At 37.7% G+C, this 19,728-nt stretch overlaps 1 protein-coding gene across 2 annotated transcripts in view; it reads right to left on the reverse strand.

The window, feature by feature from the left end:
• IPO11 (importin 11) overlaps nucleotides 1-19,728 on the reverse strand; it is a 204,064-nt gene that overhangs the window by 66,954 nt on the left and 117,382 nt on the right. For both annotated transcript variants that reach the window (NM_001192932.2, XM_005221488.5), the window contains 2 exons: nucleotides 7,034-7,129; nucleotides 6,227-6,340 (listed from right to left, as the gene is read on the reverse strand). In NM_001192932.2, the coding sequence (NP_001179861.2) occupies nucleotides 6,227-6,340; nucleotides 7,034-7,129 (210 nt within the window). The remainder of the gene's footprint in view (nucleotides 1-6,226; nucleotides 6,341-7,033; nucleotides 7,130-19,728) is intronic.

A 19,728-nucleotide genomic window follows, 5' to 3' on the forward strand; every position in this document is an offset into this window, starting at 1 on the left:
AAGTGTTTACAAGAAGAAAGATGCTATCCCTTGGAAGAAAAAGGAAGTCTAAAGAGAAAAGGGGCCTACAAATACCATCATTTTCTAGCAAATTTCCCTACACCAAAAGCACCATTCTTCAATACTCTAGGCTCTAAACTGAATTAGGTTTTAGTCTAAAAAGTATTCTTCATTCAAGACAGAAAACAACTCTGAAAGACTTTGATTAGCAAATGCTTAGAGATGGACTAAGCAGGTGCACTACAATGAACCCAACTTCTTACCTAAAAATATAAAATCACTCCTAATTAACTTGGTTTCTCTACTATCTGACAACTGTTTTCAAATGTTTAGACGAGACAAACCCTTCTGCAACATCTTTGCTTGTTCAAAGCTATCTGGATTTACTGGAACTCATTTTCCTCAGTTCAGTTCAGTTCAGTCGCTCAGTCGTGTCCGACTCTTTGCGACCCCATGAATTGCAGCATGCCTGGCCTCCCTGTCCATCACCTACTCACAGAGTTCACCGAAACTCATGTCCATCGAGTTGGTGATGCCATCCAGCCATCTCATCCTCTGTCGTCGCCTTCTCCTCCTGCCCCAATCCCTCCCAGCATCAGAATCTTTTCCAATGAGTCAACTCTTTTCATGAGGTGGCCAAAGTACTGGAGTTTCAGCTTTACCATCAATCCTGCTGCTGCTGCTGCTAAGTCACTTCAGTCGTGTCCGACTCTGTGCGACCCCAGAGACGGCAGCCCTGGGATTCTCCAGGCAAGAACACTGGAGTGGGTTGCCATTTCCTTCTTCAATGCATGAAAGTGAAAAGTGAAAGGGAAGTCACTCAGTCGTGTCCGACTCTTCACGACCCCATGGACTGCAGCCTACCAGGCTCCTCCATCTGTGGGATTTTCCAAGCAAGAGTACTGGAGTAGGGTGCCATTGCCTTCTCTGAGCATCAGTCCTAGTCCTATTTAATTCTGATGTCCTTTAAAACGGCTCACAATCAACAGTAGCCATTTGAACGACAGTAATATTACATTCTCTTTCATTCACATAGTCTCTAGACTCAAAACATGATGGCTTGACAATTTTTGGCCAATTCTTTGTGAAAAACATTTTTTCTTCACATTGAAAAGTGAAAAAAAATAAGTGTCCCATGAAAAGCCAGTGCTCTTACTACAGTGACAGAAGTAAGTCTGACCCTATAACATCTCTCTCCAATCCTTCATACTGTCAACAAGCTGAAGCAGCACCAGCACCTGCCACAGGTGATTATTTCTATTTTGCCAAGAACAAGGCAAGGATGCCAAATTTTACCACTTCTATTCAACACAGTATTGGATGTTCTAGCCAGAACAAATAGACAAGCAAAAGAAATAAAAAGCATCAAAACTGCAAAGGAAGAAGCAAAATTATTATGTTTTGTGTATGATATGTTCTTATATACACAAAGTCCCAAAGATACCACCAAAAAAACTGAGAATATATAAATTCAGCAAAGTAGCAAAGTATGAAGTCAACACACGTGTACCCCAATGTTCATTGCAGCACTGTTTATAATAGCCAGGACATGGAAGCAACCTAGATATCCATCAGCAGATGAATGGATAAGAAAGCTGTGGTACATATACACAATGGAATATTACTCAGCCATTAAAAAGAATACATTTGAATCAGTTCTAATGAGATGGATGAAACTGGAACCTATTATACAGAGTGAAGTAAGCCAGAAAGAAAAACACCAATACAGTATACTAACGCATATATATGGAATTTAGAAAGATGGTAACAATAACCCTGTGTACGAGACAGCAAGAGAGACACTGATGTATAGATCAGTCTTATGGAACTCTGTGGGAGAGGGAGAGGGTGGGGAGATTTGGGAGAATGGCATTGAAACATGTATAATATCATGTATGAAACGAGTCGCCAGTCCAGGTTCGATGCACGATACTGGATGCTTGGGGCTGGTGCACTGGGACGACCCAGAGGGAAGGTATGGGGAGGGAGGAGGGAGGAGGGTTCAGGATGGGGAACACAGGTATACCTGTGGCAGATTCATTTTGATATTTGGCAAAACTAATACATATTGTAAAGTTTAAAAATAAAATAAAATTAAAAAATATGAAGTCAACAAACAAAAGTCAGTTGCATTTCTATACATAAACAGTGACCAATCTAACAAAGATAGTATGAAAACAATTCCATTTATATTACCATCAAAAAGAATAAAATGCTTAGGAATTAACCAAGGAGGTGAAAGACATATAACAAAAAATACTAAACATTTCCTATTAAGAAATTAATAAATAAAAACATATCCCACATTCATGGATTCCAAGACAATATTAAGAAATGTCAATACATCTACTGGATCATAGAAAAAGCAAGAGAATTCCAGAAAAAACATCTGCTTCATTGACTAAGCTACAGCCTTTGACTGTGTAGATCACAACAAACTGTGGAAAATTCTGAAAAAGATGGGAATACCAGACCATCTTACATGCCTCCTGAGAAACCCATATGCAAGTTAAGAAGCAACAGGTAGGCCAGACATGGAACAATGGACTGGTTCAAGATTGGAAAGGAGTGCATTGAGGCTGTATATTGTCACCCTGCTTATTTAACTTATATGCAGAGTACATCACGAGAAATGTTGGGCTGCATGAAGCTCAAGCTGGAATCAAGATTGCCAGGAGAAATATCAATAACTTCCAATATGCAGAAGACACCACACTTATGGCAGAAAGCAAAGAAGAATTAAAGAGCCTCTTGATGAAGGTGAAAGAGGAGAGTGAAAAAGCTGGCTTAAAACTCGACACTCAAAAAACGAAGATCATGGCATCCCGTCCCATCACTTCATGGCAAATAGATGGGGAAACAATGGAAACAGTGACAGACTTTATTTTCTTGGGCTCCAAAATCACTGTGGATGGTGACTGCAGCCATGAAATAAAACGATGCTTGCTCCTTAGAAAAAAGCTACAACAAACCTAGACAGCATATTAAAAAGCAGAGACATTACTTTGTCAACAATGGTCCGTCTAGTCGAAGCTATGGTTTTCCCAATAGTCATGTATGGATGTGAGAGTTGGATCATAAAGAAAGCTGAGCGCCGAAGAATTGATGCTTTTGAACTGTGGTGGTGGAGAAGACTCTTGAGAGTCCCTTGGACTGCAAGGAGATCCAACCAGCAATCCTAAAGGAAATCAGTCCTGAATATTCACTGAAAGGACTGATGCTGAAGTTGAAGCTCAAATACACTGGCCACCTGATGCAAAGAGCCAACTCATTGGAAAAGACCCTGATGCTGGGAAAGATTGAAGGTAGGAGGAGAAGGGGGCATCAGAGGACAAAATGGTTGGATAGCATCACTGACTCAAAGGACACGAGTTTGATCAAACTCCAGGGACAGTGAAGGACAGGGAAGCCTGGCGTGCTGCAGTCCATGGGGTCACGAATAGTCGGACATGACTGAGCGACTAAACAACGGCTCCTCAAAGCAATCTACAGTTTCAATGCAATCTCTATCAAAATCTCAATGATATCTTTTCTTTGTAGAAACAGAAAAGGCCATCCTAAAGTTCATTAAGAATCTCAAAGGATCCTGGATAGACAAAATCATCTCTGAAAAGATGAAAAAAGCCACAGGACTCACACTTTTGAATTTCAACATGCATTACAAAGGTTTAGTAATCAAAATTATGTGATATTTTTGACAAAAGTCAAAATATTTTTGACAAAAGTAGTCATATAGATCGATGGAATAGAATAGACAGCCCAGAAATAAACCCTTGCATAAATGATTGAACGATTTTTGACAAGAGTGCCAAGATCATTCAATGAGGAAAGGACAATCTTTTCAATAAATGGCACTGTAAAAAGTGAATAACCATATGCAAAATAATGAAGCTGGATCCTTACCTCATACCATATACAAAATTCAACTCAAAATGTGTCAGAGATAAACAACAGCACATACTGTATAACACAGGGAAGTATAGCCATTATCTTATAATAACATTATACACACACACACACACACCATGGAATATTACTCAGCCTTAAAAAGGAAAGGAATTCTGACATACTCTACAATACTATGAACATTCAGATCTCTGGAGAAGGAAATGGCAACCCATTCCAATATTCTTGGCTGGAGAATCCCACAGACAGAGGAGCCTGGAGGGCTACAGTCCATGGGGTGGCAAAGAGTCAGACATGACTAAGCATGCACACACCATGAACTTTCAGAATATTAGGCTTAAAGTGATATGTTAGTCACGAAAAGACAAATATTTTAAGATTCCACTTGTATAAGGTATTTAGAGTAGTCAAAAATCATAGACATAAAAAGTAGCATGGTGTTTCCAGGGGCTACAGGGAGAGGGTAACGAGAAGTTATTGTTTTATGAGTACAGAGGTTCAAGTTTTATAAGTCTGAAAGAGTTATGGAGATGGATGGTGGTGAAGATTGTACATTATTATGTTAAATACCACTGACCTGCATACTTGAAAATAGGTAAGATGGTAAATTTTATGCTATGTGTATCTTATCAGAAGGAAAAAAAAACACTAGGGAAAAAATTTAACAGTATCTTTTCACTTCCCACAGCATACTGGACATAGTTCTAACATAGGACTTATAATAACATTACAAAATGGCCTGTTAAGTACTCTCTCCCTTTAAAAATCAAGCTTGTCAAACCAAGTGTCTCCAGTATACAGTGGAGAAGTGCCTATTTCAGGATGTACAGGAGGCAGCAGAACGTGGTCACTGAGATGAAGTGAGGTTACTGGGGTGTGCATATCAATTCCATCACTTACTAGCTTTGGAAACGTGACCAAGTCACCAAATCTCTCCAAGTCGCAACTTTCTCAGGTGTGAGATAGACATAAAAATATTATTACCTCCTTGGGTTGTTGTGAGGATTTAAAATAATACAAAAAATGTATAGTTATTACTAAGATCACTCAACAGATTTTGCTGAACTCAACTGAACACACTCTTTAAACTTTTAACATTATTCCATCACAGCTAAATTTAATGAAGCTAATGAAAAATCTGACCTGTCTATTCATCAAAGTGAAGTCTAGGTTCTCTAATTAGGTTAGTCTAATTCTGTAAAAACTAACATACATTCTACAATTTGCACTTCCTTACTCTGGATTTTCATTAAAAGTGGAAACGGAAATATCTGTTTCAGCCACAAACCTAAATTTTTCACAAATTGCCCCTCCATTCTAGAGATATCAGTCAAGTACATTCTACCTTCTACATTTTATAAACCTTAACAGATTAATCACTTAAGACATAAAAATCATATTTTACTATAATATATGTAGTCTCAAGTAACCAACTCATTGAAGAACCTATTCCAAACTTACTCAGGTGATTGGTTTCAATTTAGTATGTTTTTAATAAACTTTGCTGAAAAGGTCATTTCCTATAGTAATGATGATAGAAACACAGCGTGACATTAAGAACAAGTTCATTAAAGAAATGAAACAAAGGTAGTACATGACTGTATGTAAAGTAGTCCTGTTTCATTTTATGTCTGCTGCTAAGTCGCTTCAGTCGTGTCCGACTCTGTGCGACCCCAGAGACGGCAGCCCACCAGGCTTCCCCGTCCCTAGGATTCTCCAGGCAAGAACACTGGAGTGGGCTGCCATTTCCTTCTCCAATGCATGAAAGTGAAAAGTGAAAGTGAAGTCGCTCAGTCGTGTCCGACTCTAGCAACCCCATGGACTGCAGCCTACCAGGCTCCTCCGTCCATGGGATTTCCCAGGCATAAGTACTGGAGTGGGGTGCCATTGCCTTTTCCTTCATTTTATGTATGAGGTAACAAAAACTACAACCATAAACAAATCAAAATTCTATCCTATACTTAAGTAGAATAACATTGTCTATTTTGAGAGATAACAACATTTAAGTTTCAAATTGCCACTCACAGATTCCTCTTTCTTCTTTTTCCCAAATTATCGTATGGCATAGGTTATTAAAGATTTAAAATAACAAAAATACTTATTTCAAGATCATGCTTGTTGAAAGCAATTCCATGAATGATTCAACTATGTATGACTTCATTTTGTATTCTTGAACATAATAATAAAATTTGATTCAGGCAATAAAAAAATAAAATTTAAATACTTCAAGGTTTTTTTTATAGACTCATTATTTCACCAAATTTTTTCGAAACTTTATTTGGATAAAGATTTTCTTTAATTTAAGTACATAAATTCTTACCTCTTGATTAAATTTATGTGCCATCTCATTAAGAAGTGAAGAAAAAAAACTAGTGTTTTGTAGCAGGACTCGACCCATAACTCCAAGATATGTTGACATTACTACAGGATATCTCTGTGCAATTAAAATACAGCATATTTAAAACTGTGTTATGGTACAAGTATAAACAATAATAAATAATCATTGACAAAGTAACAATCAACAGGGATATGAAATAATATTCTTCTTTATACTGCTTCTTTAGAATGAACTGCCAATATTGTTGAGTTCTAACTAACTTACTAAATATATATGTCTCACAAGGTAATATATACATATTATGTACATATTTTTATGGATTATATATGTATGTATATAATAAAGAGAGGAACAAAGAAAGAATATTTATCAATGGCATACTTACACATTTATATTACTTTAAAAGCTCCTAACATATATATTTAGAGTCTATTAAAGAGCTTAAGTTAGAAGAAAACCAGTATTTTCATATATTTCATACATTACCTAGTTTTATGTAACAAAACTAGCACTATTTTTCCCGTTCCTATGCTTAACATATTTGTGTATGAACACACATGCGTATGAGTGAAAGACATGAGATAGCAAAGGAAATTCATACTTTCCTATGTAGAGACAGAAATAGCAAAGCTGTATAACTACCCTGAAATTGAGGTAATTTACTGCAAAATAATCAAACAGTAAGTCCTTTTTGTATCTAACAATGAATAAGAAGTAATTTTCCAAAGAATAAGTAAAATAGAACCCTAGAATCTAGCATTAACATTAGAAGATTAAGAAAAATCTTACCTCCCCTTCTATAATACCTCTGAAAATACAGGGTAGAATTGGTTGAAACATTTGCGGACCTAATACTGGGTTCACCTTAAGGGCATTTTCCACAACCTAAAAACCAAAATGACACAATGGTAATGCTTAGTAATTCAAGTCAATGCTTTATACAAAACACAGGTAAAGAAAACAATATATTAAATACACATACATACAAACACATGAAATATTCATTATCCTGACACTAGACACACTTCTATAAGATAGTCCATTAAAAATTACAATTCAATTTTAAGGATATAATATTTAGACACAGCTATATAGTTCACATAGAATTATAATTAATCACATTCTGATAACTGTACTTCTTATCTTTGCATTTTAAACAAACAACCCTTACAAAATGTTTAATGATACTTGCTTAACGTCTCGTATTTGTTTAAAATTTATGGTCTTATAGAGGCAAAAGGCATTTTAAAAGTATTCTAATAGTGAAAAGTGAAATTAGTAACAACTATACTCTCTATACAAAACGAAGCCTACATTTAAAAATTTTATTTACTTATTTTAATTGGAGGAAAATTACTTCACAATATTGTGATGGTTTTCGCCATACATCAGTATAAATCGGCCATAGGTAAACATGTGTCCCCTCCATCCTGAACCCCCCTTGCACCTCCCTCCCCACCCTATCCTTCCAGCTTATCACAGAGCACCGGCTTTGGGTGCCCTGAAACCTGCACTTTTAATTTATCAGTCAACTGGATGGAAAACGAATGCATATAAACTAGGTATTTATTAAATGAGAAATAATCTTATTGTATTTATAATACAATCATACAGATTATTAAGCATGCACACTGATTGTGACATGCGATAATTTAAAACATAAAGTTCTTTTATACGAGTGAGATGGGTTCCTTCTAAAACAAATACAGCATGAAATTCAAACGGGGCTGGGATTTCTGTTTTGCCGGGCAGGAGTTGGGGTGCAGGGAGTGAGGAAGGCAGTGGTCAGAAAGCAGCAGTGAGGATCAATAAGAAATGCCCACCCTTCTGGTCCCACTGCCTGAGGGGTAAGAATGAATAAAGGCACCATCTGAGAGGGTTGCAGGCAAGTGCCAATCTCAAGGCAGAGAGGTGGGCTTCCCTGAAGAGCGTCCAGCAATGGTTCTCAGGACTGACTACTGGCATTCCCCGTGGGACAAGTATTTACTCTGCAGGAATATTCCACCTATCAAAGGGTTTTAAGCATCTCTGATCTCTGCTCATTATGTACCAATTGTATGCTCCCAATACAGTGACAACCAAATACACCTTGTGCATTTCAAAACATTCTCAAGGTAAGCAAATAATACAATGAATGACAAGATTTTTTTTTGTCCATGAGACAAACGGAATGTCGAAAACTTTAAAAATACAAAAACTTTTACTGTGGGCCGAACACTATGCTGTCTACTAAGAGATACTGGAAAAAAAAAAAAAAAGATATCACAGTTTATGATTAAAAGCCACAGGAAATGATGAGATTCATAACATAATTAAATCTGACCTCAGTAAGTTTTGTCAAAAAAATCAGACTCAGAATAAAGAGGGGGAAAGGTGTAAATAAGCTACCCAGAGGTAGATGTCACCAGAAATTTTATCCAGGAATGGAAAGTAAGGCCATCTGCTGACTGCTGGACCCCCTTTACCTTCCTAAAACCCCACTAAAATTAGAGTAGGAAGATTTTAAAGGGAGGAGGAATAATTGTAAAAGGACAAAAGGAATGAGAGATGAATACTGGAAGGTACAAAAAAAAGAAATTCAAGGAGTAACTGACTTATCAGATGAGAGAAAGCTGAAACCTAAGGCTGCAATACAGAAAGCCAAGAGCAACTCGATGTGTATCAAATTTATCTTCTCCCTACAAATTCTTCAAGAGATGGGAATACCAGACCACCTTACCTGCCTCCTGAGAAACCTGTATGCAGGTCAAGAAGCAACAGTTACAAATGGACATGGAACAACAGACTGGTTCTAAACTGGGAAAGGAGTACATAGAGGCTGTATATTGTCACCCTGCTTATTTAACTTATATGCAGAGTACACATGTGAAATGCTGCGCTGGATGAAGCTCAAGCTGGAATCAAGATTGCCAGGAGAAATATCAATAACCTCAGATATGCAGATGACACCACACTTACGGCAGAAAGCGAAGAGGTACTAAGGAGCCTCTTGAGGAGAGTGAAAAAGCTGGCTTAAAACTCTACATTCGAAAAACGAAGATCATGGCATCCCGTCCCATCACTTCATGGCAAATAGATGGGGAAACAACAGAAACAGTGACAGACTATTTTCTTGGGCTCCAAAATCTCTGTAGATGGTGAGTGCACCATGAAATTTAAAAAAAAAGAAAAAAACACTTGCTCCTAGGAAGAAAAGCTACAACAAACCTAGAGAACATATTAAAAAGCAGACACATTACTTTGCCGACAAAGGTCCATCTAGTCAAAGCCATGGTTTTTCCAGTAGTCATGTATGGATGTGAGAAAAGAAAAAGGAAAGTGAAGTCACTCAGTTGTGTCCGACTCCTTGAGACAGCATGGACTGTAGCCTACCAGGCTCCTCCATCCACTAGATTCTCTAGGCAATAATACTGGCGTGAGTTGCCATTTCCTTCTCTAGGGGAATCTTCCCGATCCAGGGATCAAACCTGCATCTCTCACATTGCAGGCAGGTGCTTTACCCTCTGAGCCATCAGGGAAGCCCACTGGGGATGTGAGAGTTGGACCATTGGGGATGTAAGAGTTGGACCATAAAGAAAGCTGAGCACCGAAGAATTGATGCTTTTGAACTACAGTATTGGAAGATTCTTGAGAGTCCCTTGGACTGCAAAAGGATCAAACCAGTGCATCCTAAAGGAAATCAGTTCTGAATATTCATTGGAAGGACTGATGCTAAAGCTGAAGCTTCAATACTTTGGCTACTTGATGCGAAGAACTGACTCACTAGAAAAGATCCTGATGCTGGGAAACATTGAAGGCAGGAGGAAAAGGGGACGACAGAGGATGAGATGGTTGGATGGCATCACTGACTCAATGGACATGAGTTTAAGCAAGCTCCAGGAGTTGGTGATGGACAGGGAAAACGAGTGCTTCAGTCCATGGGGTCGCAAAGAGCCGAACACGACTGAGTGACTGAGCTGAACTGAACTGAACTACCTCTTCTCATCAAAAACCACAGGAATTAGCAGAGCCATAAATCTCTGGAAAGGAGAGTAAAGGAAAAACTAAAAATAAGACTGGTTGGAAGTCTACTTAAGAAAAAATTGCCAGATATTCCCAAGTCTGCATATTTGGGCAACTGACCAATGGGGACTCCCCACCCCAGGAGAAGACAATGTATTTTCTTTAAAGGGTCTAAAAGAGACGTTTCAGACTAAAAGGGCCCAGCAGTGCCTGGTACTATTAATTGAAATAAACTTACATCAAGGCACATCATTGTAAAATTTCAGAACACTAAGAACAATAAAAAGAAGCTTCAAGTTGGGGAGGGGAAACGGGTAGGGGAAGTCAGCATGACTCTGAAAGAGACTTCTTCAAGAAAACTGAAGTACAATAATAAACCCCTATGGGTCAATCTGTCTGAACGTGTGGAACAGAGAAGTTGCAGACAATTTAGCTCACTTAAAAAATTACACCAAAAAATTTATTAGCTCCAAACATTATAGAAGTTTGTGCAGAAAAGGAAAAGTAATCACATGCTAAATATTAAGACTTTTAATATATAAATTCATTGAAATGTACCATTCAATACAATCCAGCTCTCTGCCATTAGGCATTTTCTTTATACACAGAGGTAAAGTTACTGTTGTATAAAGGATTCACTTATTTCAGAACTAAAATGGAAGAGTCTTTGCAATCAAAAAGGTTAGGAACCATAGAAACTATGAGACCCTTTCTGAAGAATTATACAGGAAAATGCCATTATCAGACTTGGAGGCAAGCACTTTGGATCAGAATTAAGAGAAAATTCAGAAAGTATAACTGATTAGATATAGAAAAGAACTGGAACAGCTGATCAAAAGCGAAGAAATCTGGGAATACTCATTTTCACATATGGTCAATGGGTACAACTGTGATGCCATTAATAATAGTGAGGCTTTGTTTTAGACACAGTGAACCTGAGATAATTTTTCTTGTGGGATAATCCATATGGGAATGGTCTTATATTATTTTCACACTCATGACACTACATAGGCTCCACTTTTCAGGGAAGTTATTGCAGCTGTGACTGAAAAACCATAGAGTTCAAATTATGACTATTAACAAAGTGAGAAAAGAAGGTTCTTGCATAATGATCAAAATCCTATCTTTCACTTCTAAACAAGATTTTTGAAAAACGCATCTAGTGGTTTCAGTGGTAATAAACAACTCTGCATATTTTAAGCAGAATGCATGTATACCTAGATGGCCAAACATCTCCAAGAGGAAATAATACTAAAGACAACTACAATAATAAATAACAGGTAGTTTTATTAAAAGATAATTTACAGATATTAAGAGAATTTAAATCGTAACTTACTCCTCTTGGAGGGTGGGGGGCAGAATCCTTATGTCCTCAGAGATTTTAACATGTTCCATGTGTTTTAATGCACTTATTTTAGTTTCCATGTTCAAACTGTACCCTTACTAGTCAGTGGGAGCTCCTTCAAGTCGACTCTTGCATTCTTTAGACAGAATCCCATCTTCTCTTCCTTCTGGCACAAGGAGATCATCCCGGTTTATCCTGTGCCCCTCCCACCTGAGCCCTGGAGTCAACCAGCGGCAGGATACAGTATTCATAGACCGCAGTATTTAATCTAGGTTCTGAGATGCTCATTGTCACTGGACTGACACTGCTCCTAGGTCTTGGCTTACATGAATTAGGAAATCTGTATTTCTCTTCCTGAGAAGCATATACCAATAATTCACCAAATCCAGTTTAAGATTATAGCATTTTACGTTGTTGCTGTTCAGTCACTAAGTTGTGTCTGACTCTTTGCGACCCCATGGACTGCAGCATGCCAGACTTCCCTGTCCTTCACTATCATCCTGAATTTGCTTGAAGTCATGTCCATTGAGTTGGTGATGCCATCCAACCATCTCATCTTCTGTAACCTCCTTCTCCAACTGCCCTCCATCTTTCCTAGCATCACAGTCTTTTCCAAGTTGGCTCTTTGCATCAGGTGGCCAAAGTATTGGCACTTCAGCTTCAGTGTCAGTCCTTTCAGTGAATATTCAGGGTTGATTTCCTTTAGGATTACTGGTTTGATCTCCTAGCTATCAAGGAACTCTCAAGAGTCTTCTCCAGGATCACAGTTTAAGTATCAATTCTTCGGCACTCAGCCTTCTTTATGGTCCAACTCTCACATCCATACATGCCTAGTGGAAAAACTACAGCTTTGACTATATCAACCTCTATCAGCAAAGTGACGTCTCTGCTTTTTAATACACTGTCTTGGGTTGGGAAGATCCCCTGGAGGAGGGCATGGCAACTCACCATGTTGCCATGTATTCTTGCTTGGAGAATCCTCATGGACAGAGGAGCCTGGCAGGCTACAGTCCATGGGGTCACAAAGAATCGGACACAACTGAGTGAGTAAGCACAGCACAGCACAGGTTTGGCATAGCTTTTCTTCCAAGGAGTAAGTGTCTTTTAATTTCATGGCTGCAGTCACCATCCACAGCATTTTATGTAACTTCTTTGATTTTATGGTTCCATCCTTCTTCCCTTGTATTGAAAAATATGATATTCAAATAACCTTATCTGCTTCTTACTGTTATGTACAAAATATCCATACATGGGTTTCAAAATAACAATACCAATCTTACTGATAACGATAACAATACTGAAAGCAATTTATAATTTCCTTATGTTTCTTTCTGTTTTAACGTTATATCTCACCAGGAACATACATATAAAATACTGTGTATCAAAGTTACTTGAAATATTCTCAGATGACTTATGCCACTAACACAGTAATAATTAGATTCAAACGTTTCCTTTTTAAAAAAATCTTTAGAACTGCTTTTACTTTATTATTTTAAATCATGTAAAACGTCTCTATGACCCCAACCCCTAAAGTACAAAATGTACTTTCTGAAAGACTTAGTTTGCATTCTCAGTTTGCATTCTCTGCCCCTCTTTCCCCCACTTAACCACTTTCATTAATTTGGTTTATTTTTCCATTGCTATCTATGTGCACTCTTCAAATACAGGAAAACTCTGGACTCTGTTCTTTGCTTATAGTCTCAAATCACTCTGAAACTGTATATAGATGTTGTCTTCATTTCTTTCTAAGGTTGCACAGTATTCCTCTGTGGCTAAATAAGCTGTAGTACCCCCTATCCTATCATCCAACCCCCTATTACTATTTTTATCAGCATTTTGTTATTACATACATAACTTCTGAATTTTAGTTTCTGTCCACCTCCTTTCCGATTATACAGTTTGGAAACAGATTATTTTTATAGTTCCTGTGAAAAATGCAGGCTTTTAGTTTGTGCCTTACACTCAAATCATTTTCTGGATTTAGGCTTACGCAGCATACAAAGTGATTAAGAGCACAGATTCTGAAGTCAGAAAGCCTATGTTTATGTCACAGTTCTAATACTTACTAGCTGGGTGACCCTGGACAAGGTATTTATTTCTTTGTGATGTAATTTCTCATCTGTTAAAATGGTGGAGAGAACAGTGCTATCATCACAGGTTTATGTGAGGATCAGAAATGTGTAGTAAACAGTAAATGCTAGTATTAGCTGTAGTTATTACAGAATAAATTATACCTTAAAGATATGTGTGCCATCTTAAATAAGGCTTATCACAGTGAATAAAACAATGTGGCTCACTACTGCTTGATAAGACCATGATAAAAAAGAGAATTTCTAAACTCAAATTGGTGTATACAATAGAATTAAATTTCAAATTTTAAAAAATGCTAATTAAAATTTGTGTATTTTTAGAATATAATTATATTCATCTAGATAATTTGTCCCAACTCATTGAATACAATAAAGCCTATTTTTGCTCCTAAAGCAGGCATACTTGCCTCTCTATCCAGTTTTCATAACATACTAATTTTCTGCTTCAGAGAACAAAGAAGCTACTTCCAGATACTGTCAGAAGTAGTATAACAGTGACATTTAGTTAAAAATATATTAAAAATGTTATATAGCATACTCTACTAAGAAACAGTATCTGAGAGATATTAAAAAATGAAAAAATGAGTTAATATTAAAAACTATTGTAATTTTATTGGAACTCTGAGAATAGGAAAATGCCAAAAATTTTGAGCATTATCTCAGCTTTCAAGTGCAAGCATAATAGCACCATTATTCTAAAATATTATTTTGTATAAAAAATGCAAATAATTCGTGATAATGAGTATATGTCTGGTATCTAACATCCATTTAATAAATAATTAAATTCAGTTTCTAGGATTTCAAATCAAATATGAGGTTTAGCTACAGCACTGCTATATAAAAATAGTCTTTTTGTTTGTTTGTTTTTGCTTTTTTGTTTCTTTTTTACATTTTATTTTATTCAACTTTACAATATTGTATTGGTTTTGCCATATATCAAAATGAATCTGCCACAGGTATACATGTGTTCCCCATCCTGAACCCTCTTCCCTCCTCCCTCCGAATACTATCCCTCTGGGTCGTCCCAGTGCACCAGCCCCAAGCATCCAGTATTGTGCATCGAACCTGGACTGGTGACTCATTTTATATATGATATTATACATATTTCAATGCCATTCTCCCAAATCATCCCACCCTCTCCCTCTCCCACAGAGTCCAAAAGACTGTTCTATACATCAGTGTCTCTTTTGCTGTCTCGTATGCAGGGTTATTATTACCATCTTTCTAAATTCCATATATATGCGTTAGTATACTGTACTGGTGTTTTTCTTTCTGGCTTACTTCACTCTGTATAATAGGCTCCAGTTTCATCCACCTCATTAGAACTGATTCAAATGTATTCTTTTAAATGGCTGAGTAATACTCCATTGTGTATATGTATCACAGCTTTCTTATCCATTCATCTGCTGATGGGCATCTAGGTTGCTTCCATGTCCTGGTTATTATAAACTGCTGCGATGAACATTGGGGTACACGTGTCTCTTTCCCTTCTGGTTTCCTCAGTGTGTATGCCCAGCAGTGGGATTGCTGGATCATAAGGTAGTTCTATTTCCAGTTTTTTAAGGAATCTCCACACTGTTCTCCATAGTGGCTGTACTAGTTTGCATTCCCACCAACAGTGTAAGAGGGTTCCCTTTTCTCCACACCCTCTTCCGCATTTATTGCTTGTAGACTTTTGGATAGCAGCCATTCTGACTGGCGTGAAATGGTACCTCACAGTTAAAAATAGTCTTAAACACAGGTTATTAGACTGGCAATTTTTAATTCAAGAATCTATATATTATTAATGATCCCCTGAATCAAGACAAATTAGAAGTGGTCAAACAAGAGATGGCAAGAGTGAATGTTGACATTCTAGGAATCAGCGAACTCAAATGGACTGGAATGGGTGAATTTAACTCAGATGACCATTATACCTACTACTGTGGACAAGGAATCCCTCAGAAGAAATGGAGTAGCCATCATGGTCAACAAAAGAGTCCGAAATGCAGTACTTGGATGCAATCTCAAAAACAACAGAATGATCTCTGTTCGTTTCCAAGGCAAACCATTCGATATCACAGTAATCCAAGCCTATGCCCCAACCAGTAACGCTGAAGAAGCTGAAGTTGAACGGTTCTATGAAGACCTATAAGACCTTTTAGAACTAACACCCAAAAAAGATGTCCTTTTCATTATAGGGGACTGGAATGCAAAAGTAGGAAGTCAATAAATTTACCTGGAGTAACAGGCAAATTTGGCCTTGGAATACGGAATGAAGCAGGGCAAAGACTAATAGAGTTTTGCACTAGTCATAACAAACACCCTCTTCCAACAACACAAGAGAAGACTCTATACATGGACATCACCAGATGGCCAACACCGAAATCAGATTGATTATATTCTTTGCAGCCAAAGATGGAGAAGCTCTATACAGTCAGCAAAAACAAGACCAGGAGCTGACTGTGGCTCAGACCATGAACTCCTTACTGCCAAATTCAGACTTAAATTGAAGAAAGTAGGGAAAACCACTAGACCATTCAGGTATGACCTAAATCAAATCCCTTATGATTATACAGTGGAAGTGAGAAATAGATTTAAGGGCCTAGATCTGATAGATAGAGTGCCTGATGAACTATGGAATGAGGTTTGTGACATTGTACAGGACACAGGGATCAAGACCATCCCCATGGAAAAGAAATGCAAAAAAGCAAAATGGCTGACTGGGGAGGCCATACAAATAGCTGTGAGAAGAAGAGAAGCGAAAAGCAAAGGAGAAAAGGAAAGATATAAACATCTGAATGCAGAGTTCCAAAGAATAGCAAGAAGAGATAAGAAAGCCTTCTTCAACGATCAGTGCAAAGAAATAGAGGAAAATAACAGAATGGGAAAGACTAGAGATCTTTTCAAGAAAATCAGAGATTCCAAAGGAACATTTCATGCAAAGATGGGCTCAATAAAGGACAGAAATGGTATGGACCTAACAGAAGCAGAAAATATTAAGAAGAGATGGCAAGAATACACAGAAGAACTGTACAAAAAAGATCTTCACGACCCAGATAATCATGATGGTGTGATCACTGACCTAGAGCCAGACATCCTGGAATGTGAAGTCAAGTGGGCCTTAGAAAGCATCACTATGAACAAAGCTAGTGGAGGTGGTGGAATTCCAGTTGAGCTATTCCAAATCCAGAAAGAGGATGCTGTGAAAGTGCTGCACTCAACATGCCAGCAAATTTGGAAAACTCAGCAGTGGCCACAGGACTGGAAAAGGTCAGTTTTCATTCCAATCCCAAAGAAAGGCAATGCCAAAGAATGCTCAAACTACCACACAATTGCACTCATCTCACACGCTAGTAAAGTAATGCCCAAAACTCTCCAAGCCAGGCTTCAGCAATATGTGAACCGTGAACTTCCTGATGTTCAAGCTGGTTTTAGAAAAGGCAGAGGAACCAGAGATCAAATTGCCAATATCTGCTGGATCATGGAAAAAGCAAGAGAGTTCCAGAAAAACATCTACTTCTGCTTTATTGACTGTGCCAAAGCCTTTGACTGTGTGGATCACAATCAACTGTGGAAAATTCTGAAAGAGATGGGAATACCAAACCACCTGACTGCCTCTTGAGAAATTTGTATGCAGGTCAGGAAGCAACAGTTAGAACTGGACATGGAACAATAGACTGGTTCCAAATAGGAAAAGGAGTACGTCAAGGCTGTATATTGTCACCCTGTTTATTTAACTTATATGCAGAGTACATCATGAGAAACGCTGGACTGGAAGAAACACGAGCTGGAATCAAGATTGATGGGAGAAATATCAATAACCTCAGATATGCAGATGACACCACCCTTATGGCAGAAAGTGAAGAGGAACGAAAAAGCTTCTTGATGAAGGTGAAAGTGGAGAGTGAAAACATTGGCTTAAAGCTCAACATTCAGAAAAGGAAGATCATGGCATCCGGTCCCATCACTGCATGGCAAATAGATGGGGAAACAGTGGAAACAGTGTCAGACTTTATTTTTCTGGGCTCCAAAATCACTACAGATGGTGACTGCAGCCATGAAATTAAAAGACGCTTACTCCTTGGAAGCAAAGTTATGACCAACCTAGATAGCATATTCAAAAGCAGAGATGTTACTTTGCCAACAAAGGTTCGTCTAGTCAAGGCTATGGTTTTTCCTGTGGTCATGTATGGATGTGAGAGTTAGACTGTGAAGAAGGCTGAACGCCGAAGAATTGATGCTTTTGAACTGTGGTGTTGGAGAAGACTCTTGAGAGTCCCTTGGACTGCAAGGAGATCCAACCAGTCCATTCTGAAGGAGATCAGCCCTGGGATTTCTTTGGAAGGAATGATGCTAAAGCTGAAACTCCAGTACTTTGGCCACCTCATGTGAAGAGTTGACTCATTGGAAAAGACTCTGATGCTGGGAAGGATTGGGGGCAAGAGGAGAAGGGGACGACAGAGGATGAGATGGCTGGATGGCATCACTGACTCGATGGACGTGAGTTTGAGTGAACTCAGGGAGTTGGTGATGGACAGGGAGGCCTGGCGTGCTGCGATTCATGGGGTCGCAAAGAGTCGGACACGACTGAGTGACTGTCTGATCAAATCTGATCTGAACACTTGTACTGGCTGAGTATATGATAGGCAATGTTTTAAGTGGCCTATACATATAAGGTTATGCAATCCTTACCTCAACCCTAGGAAGTAGGTAAAGTTTTTATCCTTATTTGACAGATCAAAATTGAGGATTAGAGATTAACTTGCTCACCTCACCCAGCTGTGAGGTAGCAGAGACAATATTCTAATTGTAACAGTTTTGCTTAAGTCATCTGCTAAGTTATACTACATCAAGAATATAACTTAAATAGTAAGAGAAAATATTCCTCTTAGGACATATCCTAAAAACTTGCCTCATTTTTAAATAAATTTCACAATCTCATTCTGTATGATGAACAAGCTGTCTTTCAACTATTACTTTACTAATAATATTGCAGAAAAGCAGGAGGAAAAATCCATTTAAATTTTTTCTGGTAGGTGTTTAAATGTAAGAAAAATTCTAAGTTTTTCATCAGTTAGAATTTATAGATTATACTTTAACACAAGAATTTCAGATAATGGTAATTACAGATTATTAAAATCATATAGTGTAACAGCTTTTACAATAAATATGAGAATTTAAGTCCAGAATGTACTCAAGAATGTGTAAGTAGCAGAGCTGGGTGTACAAAACCAAGACACAGGTCAAGGAGAAAATAACATTCCACATGCAGTTATTATTTACTAAACTTAGGCTCATGGAAAAGCTTACAGTCAAGTAGAGAAAGATAAATCACACACTGAAAAATCTACAAAGGCAACAGCAAAATGACAAGGCAACTTTCTCTCAAATTTCTATCACTCCCACATTGCCAATCAGTTATTTCTCAAACAGAATTAAGTTCCAAGTATCCATTCCTTGTATCGCTACTTTCAGAAAAGAAACTATCACTGAGGCAAAAGATGAAGCTGAAATTCTATAAGACAGATGGAAGTTCCTCAACATAATCAGTTTGGTAAGAGTGTAAATGCAATAAAAATTCACAACAACATTTTAGCGAACAACAGGAAAAATGTTACTTGGCTTGTAAGCTTTAGGGCTAGAATACTTTGAAATTAGAAGTGAGGTTGATAGACACATGGTGGGAAACAAGCCTCAAGTATCTGGGGTCAAGACAAGTCACACACAGATTATTACTCTTATGTCACAGCAAAAGCTTCTCAGGAACAAAGGCCTATACTCCCACCCTTTATCCCCTACTCTAAAAAAGAAACCAAAGAACCTATGAAATTAAAACCAAAGAGTTCTGCTGTATTTTCATTCTATATTTGCCCACTTCCTAGCTTACAATACTATGATTTTGGATTTAAGTTTCCATTGTGATTTCAAACATAAAATGTCAAATAAGAGAGTGTGCTGAAGAATGTAATGGGTTAGATAAAAAATCTTTCTGGGAAAAATCAGAATTAACCAAAGAACATTTTATTTCAAGCCTGGTTAAAAGCCTTTCTGCAAGAAATCCCTCA

Source organism: Bos taurus, chromosome 20 (genome assembly GCF_002263795.3).
Source record: "Bos taurus isolate L1 Dominette 01449 registration number 42190680 breed Hereford chromosome 20, ARS-UCD2.0, whole genome shotgun sequence".
Classification (NCBI taxonomy): domain Eukaryota; kingdom Metazoa; phylum Chordata; class Mammalia; order Artiodactyla; family Bovidae; genus Bos; species Bos taurus.